Raw genomic sequence first — 15375 nt, forward strand, 5'->3', positions numbered from 1 at the left:
GAGATGGGTTATAATCTTATTCCCAGTACAGTGCCAATTTGATTAAAGATGATTATCTGAGCAAAATAGAGCTGATCCAAAATGCATCCTTTTGAACAGCATCTTATTTTAATTTATTGCAAGCGTAAGAGAAATGGCTTACAGGGCTTTCCACCTTTCAATCCCTCAACTGCAGCCTGATTCCCTTAAAAATACTTTCTAAGATCTTACACTCTGTGATTTATGCATTCCACTGTAACAGCAGGCTCTTTCAGCCAAAACCTCCAAGCTCTGCTTCTGACAGTTATTGCATAAATACTGCTGGAGCAGTAGTAAAAGGTGGCATTCACAATCTGCTCCACTTGATAGTTTAATGTAGCTGTTAGCAGAATGGCTGTCTTTCACTGCTCCCGTTCCCCAGCTGCACACAGACCACACAGGGGTGTGCAACCCAGCTCTGCACAACTCAGAGACTTTTTTCTTTCTTTTTTTTAAGTAGAAGAAAAGGTCACACATCTCTACATACTTCAAAACAACATCTGCTAATATTAGCAGTTAAAGAGGACCGAAAAAGAAACTCAATGCACATTTTAACATTATTTTCAGCTCCCTGCATAGATGAATGGCTAAGTGTAATTCCAGTTCATGCTATAGCTTCTTAGAAATAAACATAAGCAGTGAATACGGAAATAAACTGCTTACCCATTTCCCTGGTAAACCTGGAGGACCTGCAGGACCTGTCTCTCCTCTGCTACCCTTATGGGAAACAGAAGGACACTGTTACCTCCCAGAATATTTCTGGCAAACTGGGAATACAGCACGATTTTTTCCTTAAGGTTTAGTGAGTTATACTAGCTAGTAGTTGGCTTTAATCAAGATTTATGTTTGTTACTGCAAAAATATCAAGTGCATTAAAATATTGAAAGACTGAGAATGCAAACATTTTTAGGTTACAACGGACACAAAATTTAGTTAGCATTAGATGATTCAATAAATTAATTCTGATGAGTGATTATACATGAGTCTCCTACATCAGTCTGCACATAAAAGTTACCTGTTAGGAACACATCTATTTCACTAAAACAGTTCTAACAGGAGTTCCGGTAGATGAACTCTTAGCTTTATGTTTATGCTTAAATTCATCAAATTCACAACTAAGCATAATTTACAAGCTCCATATTCATGTTGAAAACCATCAGATTAGCACATTTTTAGCTTTTAAATGCCATCTTTAAAATCTCAGCAAGCTCACAGTCCCACATTGTGACAGACAAATTTGACAAACGTATGCAGAAGTCATGCTTAGCAAACACACATAGGTAAAAACGCATGTCTATTTATGTCTAGACTGTTGCAGGGAAAGGAAATCTTTTAAAATCCTCATTCACAATAGTGGTAAGTATATATAACTGGACTTTCACTTCATATCTTCACTTCAAATATGTCAGTGCACTCAGATCATCATATATACGTTTGAGTTATAAATTTAACTTTAAATACAGCCATTTGAATACTTATTAAAGGGTAATACTGATACTAAATCAATTTTTCTAGGCTAATTTTGAAATGAAGTACCTTTCTCAAGGGTTTGTCTCTTACAACCAAACTTTTCAGGGCAGTATAATAAGCTTTGTAGTCTCACTTGCACTAATAAATTCAACCACTGACTCAATATCATCCTAAGACTTATTTGAGACACTTCTCTTACTTCCACGTGATTAGTAAATACATGAGTAGAACTTGCTATAAAAGTATAATGTATAATTTAAGAACATAAAATACCAAGAATAAAAATGATTAGGTAGCTCTTACATAGCTCAGAAATTTTTGAATAACAGCAGATCTAAGGATTCTAGTAATGCATACAATGAATAATATCAAATAATTACTTTTTAATAATACAGAAAATTTTGGGACATACTATACAATAAAAGGAAGTGACAGACTTAAAAATGTGTTTTACACCATGTCATAAATGAAGAATTGAACCCTACCATTTCAGAACTAATTAGATATCCCAGAGAGATCAGAGAACCAAACACAGACTTCTTCATTCATCTCCCCAAAAATATCCTATTGTGCTAAAGTCACTATCCTTTTCAAGTACTTTGGACAGTTTCTAGAACCCTTTTCAAGTTCCAAAATAAATAATAAATAAAAAGGCCCTGAAATGGCCTTCATTTTACTACTCAGAAAATGTGCTTCTGAAAATCTGTTTTTTAATCACATAATTCAGTTGTACATCTCTGACCCAGAATACTGTTACACTTTTGATGCAGAAAACAGAAGGATTAAAAATATGATTGGTATTAAAGATTTTCTCCTTGTGCATGTCACACCATTCATGTCTGAATGCTATACAGACATAAAACAAAATCTTCCTTCCATAGGATTTAACTCATAATAAATGTCTTAAGCACATCAAAGTTTCTGCAGGTCATAAAGGATACAATAAAATCTTGCATTTTACATTAAATGTTAAAAGTCCTTTGTTAAACACACTGTAAGCACTTCTTCAAACAACACTGCTTTTCTGAAATGGTAAAAAAAAAAAGGAACAGAAAGCCACATACAAAAGTAGAGCCATAGCATGTTACTCATAAATGTTGATATTATATCTGTAAGGACAGATTACATCAAATCAAGGGCCAGTGCTAGAGGATCTGCAGGTGATGTGTTTTATAGAATAAGAAGGAAACCGTAAACCAAGTAACAGGAATAACCCTGGCCTATGGCATAATTTAAGACTGTAAAACTTCTCCCAAGTTACTATACCTGACTGAAATGGCCCTGGGTTGAGATTCATAGAGACATTCATAGAATAATGGAACCATCAAAACTGGAAAAGACCACCATGATCTAGTCCAACTGCCCACCTTCCAACAAAATGTCCCCACTAAACCATGTTCCTTAGTACCACATCTAAACATTTCTTGAACATCTCCAGAAACAGTGACTCCACCCTCATTTTGGTCAGCCCATCCCAGCATCTGACCACTCTTTCAGAGAAGAGATTTTTCCTAATATCTATCCTGAACTTCCCTGGTACAACCTCAGACCAAACTCTCTCATCCTGTCAGTAGTTACCTGGGAGAAAAGTCTGACCCCCACCTCACCACTACCTCCTTTAAGGCAGTTTTAGAGAGTTATAAGGTCTCCCCTGAGCCTCCTCTTTCCCAGTCTGAAAAATCCCAGTTGACATGGCACTTCATTCTATTTGCCTCAGCCCAGCTATCCAGCCTGTCTAGATCCCTTTGAAGGGCCTTGCTCCCCCAGACAGATCAACACTTCCTCTCAGCTTGATGTCTTCTGCAAACTTACTGAGGGTGCACTCATTCCCCTCATCTGTGTCTTCAAAAAAGATACCGAAGAGGACAGGCCCCACTACTAATCTCCAGGGAACACCACTCGTGACAAGTCACCACCTGGATTTAACTCCATTCACCATCACTCTTTGGGCCAGCCAGTTCCTTACCAAGCAAAGAGTGTACCTGTCTAAGTCACAAGCTGCCAGCTTCTCCAGAATAATACTGTGGGAGACAGTGTCAAAGTCATGATGTCAAAGTGATGAAGTCTAGGTAGACTACATCAACAGCTTTTTCTTCGTTCACAACGTGGGTCACTCAAGAATAGAAGATCAGGTTGGTCAAGCAGGACCTGCCTTTCATGAACCCACGATAAATATACCTTAATCTCACTTCACAGGACATGAAGGAGAAAAGGTACCTTGAAATGTCCTCAGGTAAACATTTAAAATACATCAAGAGTTATGAACTAGAAGCATCTGCTTTTTTTCCCCCCCATCAGCCTATAAGAGGATCTTACTAGTAAGTGGTTCAGGTGCTGACATCTGTATTTGGTCAGATTAGGCCTTTCCCTGTGGTCTAAATTACTAGATTACAAGAATCTCTTGCTGGAAATAATCTGTCATAGGCAAACAATGGCATGGGTGTACACTAGATGATCTTTAAAGGTCCCTTCCATCCTAAATCATTATAGGATTCTACGATTGTCTTATCAGAACAAAAGCCAGTTCGGGCAGGTTCTCTGCCTATCCTTCACAGAATTGCCCCAAATGTTAACACCGCCTGTAGGCCTCACACAAATCATTGCAAGTATTGCACTAGTTTTGACCAAAAAAAAGAAAATTTTTGAAGACCTACATATTCGACCTACTTATTTTATGCACTGTTGACACACTTCAGAATTCCTACTTTTCCTAAAGTCTTGAAGGGGCAACTAGCTATTCTAGTTAAGGAAATCTAACACATGAGCTGAGACAGACTGGCTCACATTCAAGCTGGTAAATTTTCTGGCCTGCAATGATGGAGGCAGCATGCAGATTCCCACTGTTAGTGGCCCCTGAAGTACCCTAAAGCTTGGCAATTACCTAGAGATGTGAAAAAATGTCAGATGCTATGGGGACAAAAGCATGTCCAGGACAGCTCTAGAACTTTAACAGCACACATAATTGATTTCTGTTGATTATAAAGTTTAGGATAGGGTCATTCACTCAATGACAGCAGTATAGCACTAAGTTCTAGTTCTAGCACCATCCCTAGCACTGTTCAAGAAGCGTTTAGATGAGGTGCTAAGGGATTTGATTTAGTAGTTGGGTAGGGATAGTGATAGGAGGATGGTTGGACTAGATGATCTTGTAGGTCCTTTCCAACCTAATGAACCTATGAACCTATAAGTTCATGCAGAACCACGATAAGCACAATACCAAAATGCAGCCTTCCCACAGCAGCTGTGCTAAACTGTGGTTACAACAAGATATACCATTTCTTTATTTAAGGGTGTATTGTTGGACCCCTCATTAAATTCAAATGTAGATTCACCATCTCTCCTATATTTCTGTTAGATCTATATCTAACCCCTGAACATCACATGTCATGAGACATTTTAGGATTTATGGTAGACCTTGCTTCAGTTGTCTGGGATTATTTCATCCCTGATGAAATCATGAAGGACTTGATTCTTTTGAAGAATTCCCACAGTTACAGAAAGCACTCTCAGGCATAACAGTTCCTTTCACTTGTCTATTGATTTCTTGTTTACAAGTTGATTCTGTTAAGGATGGCTATGTTAGAAGAATGACAGTAAGAATAAGAACATTCCCCAGATAATTTGAACCTCACTAAGTTGTCCAGATAATCAAAATACTAATTAGAAGTCTCTTGACAAGTAATTCATAGTGTACACTGTGATTTTGCAGAGTACAGTATATAGAGAATTAAGTCTATGCAGAAAAAAAAATGAAACATTTTTAAGCATTATTCCAAATTATTTTGGAAATCATACCTCATTGTCAATGATATGGTATCACTGCACACAACATAATCATTCTCCATAATCACTGTGCTATGCAGTATAACTGAACTATTACTCTAAGAATAGTGCATTTAAAACTTCACAGAAAGATGGCTACATGTGAGTGTCCTTCCAGCAAATAATAGTTCATGATTTGTAGTACTGTGCTGAAGTTCATAATAAGAGTCCTGGTGCTTCTAGGGATAAGTCATGGAACTTAATGAGTATTTCTGAGATACGGATGAAGTTTTAATAATAACAAGTTGAAGTCTAGCAGAGCTTCAGCACACTAACTTCATGACAAGGATGTTTTTTACTAAGTTTACATCCTATAGAAGTATATGTCTGCTGACAACCAGAGGTCAGCAGAAGCTGCTGTTGGAGGTGAAGGGGTAAAAAGCAAGGCAGCAAACACCAATCTGAACATGCAGTTTGTAAAGACAGGGGTGAATAGATTGAGATCTGAGGAGGCTTGGAGATACTACCGGGATTTAGGTGGCCTACGTAGCCTGACTGAGGGAGGAAGAAGCACTACCCTGTATGAACCATATTGCAGAATTTGGAAAGATCAGGAGGTATAGTCACATTCACCTGATGTCTTAGGTTTACTTGTTACTAAGCATATCTGGCAGGATGGAAATCTACATAGCTCTTTTGACTGTGCAACGTCAATGCCTTTAAATATATAAATTTTGACTTACCACTTGTGAAGTACCTCTGAAATTACACACACAAAATATGCCCAGTAATACTAGATTTTAATAATAATTGTTAAGACAACAAAATATACATTTTGCAGTATTCTCATCTATATTTAGGTCATTCGACATTTCAGCATCAAATCAAGCTATTTTCTAAGCTGCTTCTGCTCAATGAACAGAGAGACAAAACCAGCTCCAGAGAGTAAGTCAACCAAGGCAGTCTGAATACTCACTCTAACTCACTCTCAGATATCTCTCATAAGCAGCTAGGGTGTAAAATTTTATGAAGCTAGGCATTCAAACTCTGTTGCTAATGTTAGGAAAATATGCATCACATCATAATTACTTTAGCAAAGATACATGCTTGTCTGCATACGCATCAATGTTCTGTTCAATTTACTTAGCAAGTATTGAACCTTAAGTTAAAGTAGTCCAAGGTTTCTTTTCACTTCAAGACCATAGGATGGGAATACATATTTTCCTGATTCAGGCAATCTAGAAGTTAAATAGATGAAGAGAAACAAAGGATAAAAAAGGAGAGAGGGGAGGAGGTCCCCGTATTTCCTGTAATACAACGTGAGAAATCAAATCTTACTACATCCCAACAACAACAACAACAAAAAAAGAAGTAGTTAAGCAGCTTGGAAAGTATAGCTATATTCCACTGATTAGCAATGACACCCTGATGGTAGAGATTTGCTTCCTTTGGGCCACCTGCCAGGATAACTGGCTTAGAAAAATATAATTCAGAAATGAATTTGGTAATTGCTTGGATTGGCTTATATAACATGGAGGAAAGAAAGCTAACTGACAAAACAGTTTGAGTGGAATTTGGTTTAGAAACCAAAGGTAAAATTCACGTATTTCTCCAGTTCTTCTTCTGTTTTGTTGAACAGGTGAATATGAAGCTAAAGAAACATGAAACTCTTTTTCCCCTTTCAGCTACCAATTTCAGTTTTCCAAGGAAAAGGAATGATTGACTAAAATGGTACTTTTGAAAACATTTTTCTTGTAAGAAGAGTTGTTAGTAGTCATCTAAGAATCTCTCAGCATGAGATTTCTTATTTTCCATTAGATCTACCTACCTTGTTTCTAGTGATTTAATATTTTCATTATGAAATTGTGTTTACAGACTTGCAAAAGGCCAAAATTTTGACATTTCAATTACATTACAAGAGTTGCTTAATAATGAAAATTACACTGAAACAGCACAGCTTGTGCCAGAGGATGCTACAGTGTTTTGTAAATAGTAGAGAAATATTATATTTTCCTCACAGACTGAGTCACTGATGGAAGTTTAATAGTTTAAGCTCCATCGTGTTGAAATTGATTTTTTTCTCAAAAAGTTGTCTTCTGCATGTAGCTGTATCAGAATAGCCAAGCAATTTTTTAATATAACGTAAATACAGACATTTCTTTCTGCACCCTAGATACTGGTTTGCGGTCCACATTAGCAGTAAGCCTTGTTACTATCCCATAGACCTTCACATCAGAGTGCTGGCCCTTCTGGAACAACCAGCCACACTCATAGTGTCTTTCCTCAGTAGAGAACACAGGTAAGTGAAATGAGAGCACAAAGAAGATCCCTAGATGGCTGCTAACATGCAGCACCTACAGAAATGAACTTAAGTTCTTCTCCATAGCCTGCAAAATATTATGAGTTTTCCAACTCTGAGGAAGAAGTCCAGCCTCTCTTGACTTCTGCCTGAGTATTCTACTAGCAAGAGTGAAATGGAGCAAAGGGTAAAGAAGAAAGAAACGAACTGATGTGAGCATTAAAGAGAGTAATTTGAAATAGGGAGGAAAAGGACAAGAAAACACCAGAACAGTAACCATAAAATCCTCAGGCTTTGGAAGTGTTTGGGAAAGAAACTGGTCAGAAACCAGCAAACTTTGAAGATCTGAAATAATTTCGAAATCTGAAAAAATACAAAAATATTCACAAGAAAAAAAAAAACTCTTCTTAGAGTAACTATTAAAGCTTTTCTCTCAGCTTATGTTCAAAATTTAAATTTTTTAAACTTGAAAAAGATGAGGTGCAAAATTATTTAGCTGACAGATTTTTATTTTTTTTCTTGGAAAATGTAAGGGCAGACTCCCAGAAGCAGAGGCTTAAATACACCCACTAGAAATACTTAGTGCAGAAGGAATAGAAAATGATATTTATTCTGAAAATTAATACAAACTTGACTTGGACCAGACCTTACTGTGATTCAACAATCCAACCTTTTGCTCTTCCTGAACAAAAATACCTTGTTTCAGTTTTCTTTATTGAAGAAATGTCTTTCCTGTATTCCCAAACAAAAACATAAAGCCATTCCAGCAATACATTGCCTGTAGTTAGAAAGGGGATCCAAGGCTCTTTGTAACTTCAAAGGAACTACAGATGAGTAGAATACTACTTAATGCTCTATATGCAAATTTACATTATTATCAGTAATGAATTTTCTTTCTCCTTTTCATATTGACTAAAAGATTTAGTTTCTAGGACTTTGCTCAGATCTTCACATTTTCTGAAATAAATGCACTTTGTAATGACAGAGAAAGTAATGCTAAGTTATTCAGATGTCTTGCTGATCTCTAGAGATACAAACAGAAGCTTCATTGTGTTTAATCTACATTAGGTGTTTTTGTCTGACTACAGGGTTACAAATAATTAACCTTGCATGTCAGCTCCTGTTTGTATGGGCTGCTGATTTTGTAAATTTGTGTTCACATTGAAAGGATTAAAAGCATAGTTCAGCAGATTACCTTGCATTATCAGAGTGGGCAATTACTTTGGTCTGATTCAGTTATAATTCTTATTCCTGTTACAAGTATAAAAAGTACAAACTGATGAAGAATTTAAAAAAATATTTGAGTAAATGCAACATTTTTAAACACAAACAACAAAATTAATGTTTATAAGTTAGATATTTGAGTAGCTGGAGATACTCTATTGCACTCTAGTGAGCATATGCTTCTATAATCCCCTTTTTGTATCACTCATAAGTAGCTGTGGGCACAGCAGCATTCATACAAAGATTTAGTCTAAAATGCATGTGATCTCATGAATTAATTGGTCCATAATAATGCAAGCCACAGAAGAAAATAGAAGAAAACTAAGACTCTCTAACTGTTGCTGCATGTTTAAAGACAAAAGAGTTAAGTCAGAGAACATACTCCTCAGACATGAAATACTCTTCCAAATATATCCCTGACAGTAATTCCCTAAACCATGTACAAGGATATTCCTTCAATTGCAAGAGTCAATCACTTATGTATGGTGCCAGAAGCTTAGCAGATTCCAGGAAAGTATCCCTACAGTATCAGTGGTAAGAGGGGAGCTTGAAAAGCAATAGCTGATAGAGCCCTGAACCTTGCGAGTCTTGTCAATGCAGTCGAACTGAATTTTGCTATATCAAAATTTTCTTTGAATCCCTGATCCCTTAATCCTTCACAGGAGGGTTAACAGCAAAGGGAAGTGAGATCAGCCTTGTGTTTCACTGGCATGGATTAAAGTAACAAGTGTTTCTGAGTAGAGATAAACGCTACACTTCACATCAGTTTCATTCATAATGCAAACCAGAAAGGGCCAAGGCACAGGCCCAAGCAGCATCCCATCATCATCCTTGATAAACTGTCTGGGTCAAGCCACTTCACACTTTTCTAGACAGTGCCCAGGAACATTGTTATGGGCACATGCAAGATATTTCTTCCAGCACGCATGTTGAGAGCGTGTAGGCAGCTCTTGAATATGAGGGTGTTAAGGGATTGTAGCAGTGTGAAGATAAACCATGTCATGCCAAGCAACAAATAGAACCAAAGAAGTCTGTAGTCATTCCCTTTACAATGGAGAGCAGGCAACTAACTTTCCTCCATGCTGTGCCTCACTGTTCATGTTATTTTCACTAAAAATAGATTCTAGCAACAACAGTCACATTATGAATCTTTGGTCCAAAATTCATAATCCTATAACGTTTGAAATTTTATAGCTGTAATAGTCAAATAGAAGGCTAAGTGATCTATTGACACAAGACATTCAAGCTTTTAGTTGAAAATGGTGCAAGATCACAGTTGCAGTGGAAGAACAGCAGTTCATTTCTAGCTTTCTGTCACAAACCAACCTCATTCCCTTTGTTCAGGCTTTAGCTCAGCCTGTTTTAAAACAGGCTATGCTGTAGCTTAAACTGACAGACGGCTGATCACCACACAGTCCTTTACTCACTCCCCACTTCCAGTGGGACAGGGTCAAAAAATGAGGGGGAAAAAGAAAGCAGAACTTGTGGGTTGTGATAAAACTATTTACTAAGAGAGAAATGAAAAAGAATAATAGTAATAAATACATACACACACACACACACATATATATGTATAGAGCAAGTGATGCACAAGCAATTGCTCACCACCACTCAGCCAATGTCCAGCTTATCCCTCAGGCTGCAGAAGAGAGCAACATTCACTTCCATCCCCTTCAAAACTCCCTCCATGTGATGTCATGCAGTATGGAATATCCCTTTGGCAAGTTTAGGTCAGCTGTCCTAATTTTGTTCCCTCCCAGATCCCTGGAACCTTCACTGAGAATGACCTAGGCTTTCTACAACACTGCTTAGCAGGAACTATAAACATTGGTGTGTCAACAACACTGTTCTTGTAGAATCAAAAACATAGCATCATATCAGACATTCTGAAGAAAAAAATCTACCCCAGCTGAAATTAAAACAGATCAGAAGAATGTAAGCAAAGATTTAGAATTTGATTTATCACCAAAGCCAAAAATAGTTCTGAAATATGTGTTTATGGATTTGTCTGTATGACAGTGCACATCCACCTGGTATACAAAGTTTAAAAAAAAATTAGTATTTACCTTAAAAATTATCACTTGAACTAAAAATATCTGTGACCAGTAGTTAATTGCACCAAGAGTAACTTGGGACAATACAGCATTAAATACATTGAATTAGAAATGTATTCAATACTTACTGGTGGTCCCCGGGGTCCTGTTGGACCTGCTTCACCCTCTGGCCCCTGTTCCCCCTGTTTTGAGGATAGGAAAAATAGTTTTTCAAATTTGTTGCATAATTTACATAATACAAGATTTTCATTTTTCTAGATCTTTTGAATAAGTCTTACCGGTTTGCCAGAATTTCCCATCAAACCTGGCACTCCAGGAGGACCTCTATTACCCTGTTGGACAAATGATGAAAATAAGGTCAAGAAAACCAGTATTTGTTAATTTTTAACTCTCACCTTTATTTTGGTTTAACTTCTACATATGCCTTCTGTATAATTTTTCAGAAGTCGGATCCTTTTACTGTTTTGTTGCATTTGTAATGACAAATGACAAACAGACTTGCATGTTGCTCTAAAAATCAGAAGTGGATAATAGAACCCCTTGTAATTTCAGTTCAAATTCAGGTCTTAATCCAGTTTTCATTTTCATTTGTTAAAAACTAACTATTTTTTTTTCAATGTGAAATATTCCATATTCCCAATCATGTGATTTTTTTAAGCTAAATTGGAATCAGTGTTGCTTTTTTTTTTTTTTTATAGATAAGTAGAGACAACAATGACCACAATGTGAGTCGATCAACATACTGCAGCTATAAATATTCTTCTTAATAAGAGATTTCTCATTTCAAACTGTTCTGAAGTTCCCACGTCACACACACCCTCAAGCAATGACTTCCATGATTTAAAAGGAAATGGCCTTCTTAGTATTGTTTAGCACCAGGAACCACCACGAACAGATCATATAGTAAAAGAATCATCATAAAAACAAATAAAAATTAAAAAAGAAAAAAACACGACCATGAAACTACAAATGACAAAATAATAATTTGATTCTTCTAGCCAAAAGCTTATCCCAATGAAAAATTACCTGAGTACTTTACAACTTTTACAGCCTTATAAGAAAGTAGAAGCTTAGGATTATTTACCTTTGGGCCAGGAATCCCTTTCATACCCGGGGAGCCTGGTAAACCCTAATGGAAATAACATTTAAAGTGTTTATTTTTTGTTACAGGGACTGGAAACACTGTTAAATAATCTGTATCTCACAACAAAGCATTTCTAGCCCCTTTACTTTGTATCAAAGCACTTTTACCCAATGGACCTATTTGAATTCTTTCTGTTTAGAGAGTAACAGTCAAGGGGAACTTTAGAAATTCACAAAAATAGCATGGAATAGTGAGGAGTCATGACTCCTTCTGACTTAGATTAGAAGTAGTTCTTCACCCTAGTGTCCTTATAGAGAGGTAGAGAGCCTAACAGATCCAACAGAGACTTTCTGTATGCATTTCATACCCTCCTCACTTGAGCAAGAGTTCGTAGCAAATATGCTTTCACCAAATTTTTCTTCCAAACTGAAGAGCTCGCTTCATATTACAAATCTATTTCCAATTTGGTTTTAGTACACCTTCTTCACTATACACTCACAGCAATTACTCAAATAGCATAATGTTTCAATCAAGTTTCTATCTAGCTTTTGGCAGCTTTTGACAGTTTTTAAATGTAATCAGTTGACATAAGAGGAGTATCCTCAAAAATAGACCCAGAACACCACTAATTCCCTACAACCACATTACAGGGATGCAATATTCCTTCAGAGAAAAACAAGTGACACATTCCAGATATTCTGGGCCAGCAGAATATGAAAAGGTGATGGTTATTCACTGAGGTATGCTAGACTAGAAGGTCAGCTCTTCCAGCTCACACTGGAAATTTGTGTGTCCCTAAAAAGATTGTCCAAAGATGGGTAACAAGGCTTGTGAAGGGCCTGGAGAATATGCCCTATGAGGAGAAACTGAAAGGACTGGAGCTGTTTACTCTGGAGAAGAGGAGGCTGAGGGGAGACCTTATTGCTCTCCTCAAATACCTGAAAGGTAATTGCAGCACGAGTGGGGTTGGCCACTTCTCATTGGTGACAGGACAAGGGAAAATCATAGAATCATAGAATCAAATGGCCTCAAGTTGCACCAGAGGAGGTTTAGGTTGGATATAAGGAAAAATTTCCTTACAGAAAGGGAGAGAGGTGGTTGAGTCACCATCCCTGAATGTGTTTAAAAACCATCTGGATGTGGTGCTCAGGGACATTTAGTGGTGGGTTGTTAGAGTTAGGGTAGTATGGTCAGGTTGTGGTTGGACTTGATGAAGGTCTTTTCCATCCTGAGCAATTATATGATTCTAATCATTACAACCAGTTCTAATTGTGAGGTCACACAAAAATATCAAAAAGGTCTTACATACAAGAAACCATAAGAGAACTGCACACTGGCCACAAACTTTTGGACACAGTTCTTCACAAGAGTAACAAAGGAGAATAAAACTTTTGTGCGAAGTAATTTTGGATACACAAAGCAGAATTTACCCTTGCACTAGATTTTCTCCTCCTTGGTCTGTTGATCAGATTTTCACACAAGCTTCTCCAGCAGGAGTGTCAGACTCAGCTTGTCTCTGATTTCAATAGAATCAAACTTTCAGTAGAAGAACACTAGACACTTACTGGCAGTCCCTGAGGTCCTGTATCACCTGGAGCACCGGGTTTTCCTGGCTCACCCTGAAAAACATTTTAACTTGTAACTTATGCCAATCAAAGCTAAGGGAAAACTTTGCTTCTGGAACACAGAGCTGAAATACATTTTGAACTGGAGGGTGGGAACTTTTATTTAATTACCTTTTCTGCATAAAGTCATGGGCAGTGGCACAATTAAAAAGTCATATGACTGAACAAATGTAGAGCAGTATCAAACCCACAAAATTAAAAACATGCCAGCTGCTCTCTACCTTTGCTCCAGGCATTCCAGGGATACCTTCCCGGCCATCAACTCCTGGCAAGCCCTTGAAAAACAAGACAATCATATTGTTGGAGAAATTGCTCTCAGTTACTTTGCTATATCAATCAGTATAACACAAAATAATAAAAAATAAAAAAGAAATATACATACGGACTCTCCTTTAGGCCCAGGGAGACCATTTATTCCTCTCGTCCCTTGAGGACCCTAAGAACAATAATTTTGAGAAACAAAAATGCATACAATGAAATGATAGGTGCAAAAGAACATTATCCCATTCTTATTCAGATATGCATACATATACAGCTTATAAATGAGAAGAATGGTTGGCACTCTCAATGTCTGCAAGTCAAAATGATTTCAAATTTGTGCTTACCCTTTCTCCCTTTGGACCCTCTTCTCCCAGTGGACCTCTCTGTCCTTGATCCCCCTAAAAATAAAGATTTTCAGCAAAGTGTAGAATTACTTGCACTCATTAGCTAAAACCAACAGTTTATAATTCATTCTAGTAAATAGAATCTTTCTGTGGTTTCTTTAGTCCTGTGGCTACCCAAATTCAGAGTTGTGCTGGGCTTTAGAATCTGCACAGAGATCCCTCATCCCTTTAGTAAGATTTACCTACAATATCTTTTATGGACAAGAAGAACTGAATCCACACTTGCCTTCTGCATCTATTGCCATGCATACTGACATAGAACAATGCATATAACAGTCACCAAAAACATCAGCAGCTCTGGGGACAAGCACACAATCTGACAAGTTGTTTTACAGTATTTTTCACAGAAAGGCTCTGAACCTGACTCACATAAGGACAATTAGAACTTTCAGACAACCTACATTATTTTACAGCACTGAGAACTTGAACTGTACAGTACACAAAACATGCACATAAAATTAGTCACAATATCTATCAATCAGAATGAAACTACTGCTAAGTAGACAACTGAGATACCTAGTTTGCACTGAGCTGTTCTAAATATGTGTTTATTTTTTTCCTTCTTTCCATATTACAAAAAGTACTTGATCTGAGGAGTTAATTGTATTATATTTTTCTTATAGAAGGTAATGTATTTATTAAAAAAAGAAAAACACTAAAAAAAAAATTAACTCACACTGATATTGGATGCAACTTTAGAGTTCAGCCTTTGATTTTTGAGTCTAGTCCATGATCCCCACAGGATCAAAAACACAGAGGGGCAGGAAAATATACACCACATTTGTGCTACCTTGTCCCTTAGAACTGCAGAAAGCACTGCTGGTTCTTCTCACGTAAGACCTTATAGTCATATGGTTGTCTATGAAAAGGACAATCCAGACCTTGGGTTGATGTTTTGGAAATGCAGATTTTGTACTGCATTACACAAAGGATTCACTTTAATTGTCAGTTGATTGCACCTTAACTGAAATGATCTATGCAGCACTGCAGCATGTCCCATTACTTCCCAGGATGTAGTAATATGGACAATCTTATAGGTGACAGAACAGGAAGCTTAGTAGCTTCTAGACTACCTGTAAATTCACACTCAATTAAAGCAAGCTCATCCTTATTAAAAAATGCAGTTTCTTAAAACTACATCGGACAGGCACATTTTAAAAACTCAGCTAAAGCC

The 15375-nt window shown here is 37.1% G+C and overlaps 1 protein-coding gene across 1 annotated transcript in view; it reads right to left on the reverse strand.

Annotated features, from left to right (window-relative positions):
* The window catches only part of COL9A1 (collagen type IX alpha 1 chain), a 65503-nt gene that overhangs the window by 13575 nt on the left and 36553 nt on the right, over positions 1-15375 (reverse strand). The window contains exons 22-29 of the mRNA XM_065730892.1: positions 14142-14195; positions 13919-13972; positions 13758-13811; positions 13477-13530; positions 11912-11956; positions 11106-11159; positions 10956-11009; positions 682-735 (exon numbers count right to left, since the gene is read on the reverse strand). Coding sequence (XP_065586964.1) covers positions 682-735; positions 10956-11009; positions 11106-11159; positions 11912-11956; positions 13477-13530; positions 13758-13811; positions 13919-13972; positions 14142-14195 — 423 coding nt within the window. The remainder of the gene's footprint in view (positions 1-681; positions 736-10955; positions 11010-11105; positions 11160-11911; positions 11957-13476; positions 13531-13757; positions 13812-13918; positions 13973-14141; positions 14196-15375) is intronic.

Source organism: Cyrtonyx montezumae, unplaced genomic scaffold (assembly GCF_038088225.1).
Source record: "Cyrtonyx montezumae isolate F1298 unplaced genomic scaffold, pur_monq_1.0 scaffold_13, whole genome shotgun sequence".
NCBI classification, from domain to species: Eukaryota; Metazoa; Chordata; class Aves; order Galliformes; family Odontophoridae; genus Cyrtonyx; species Cyrtonyx montezumae.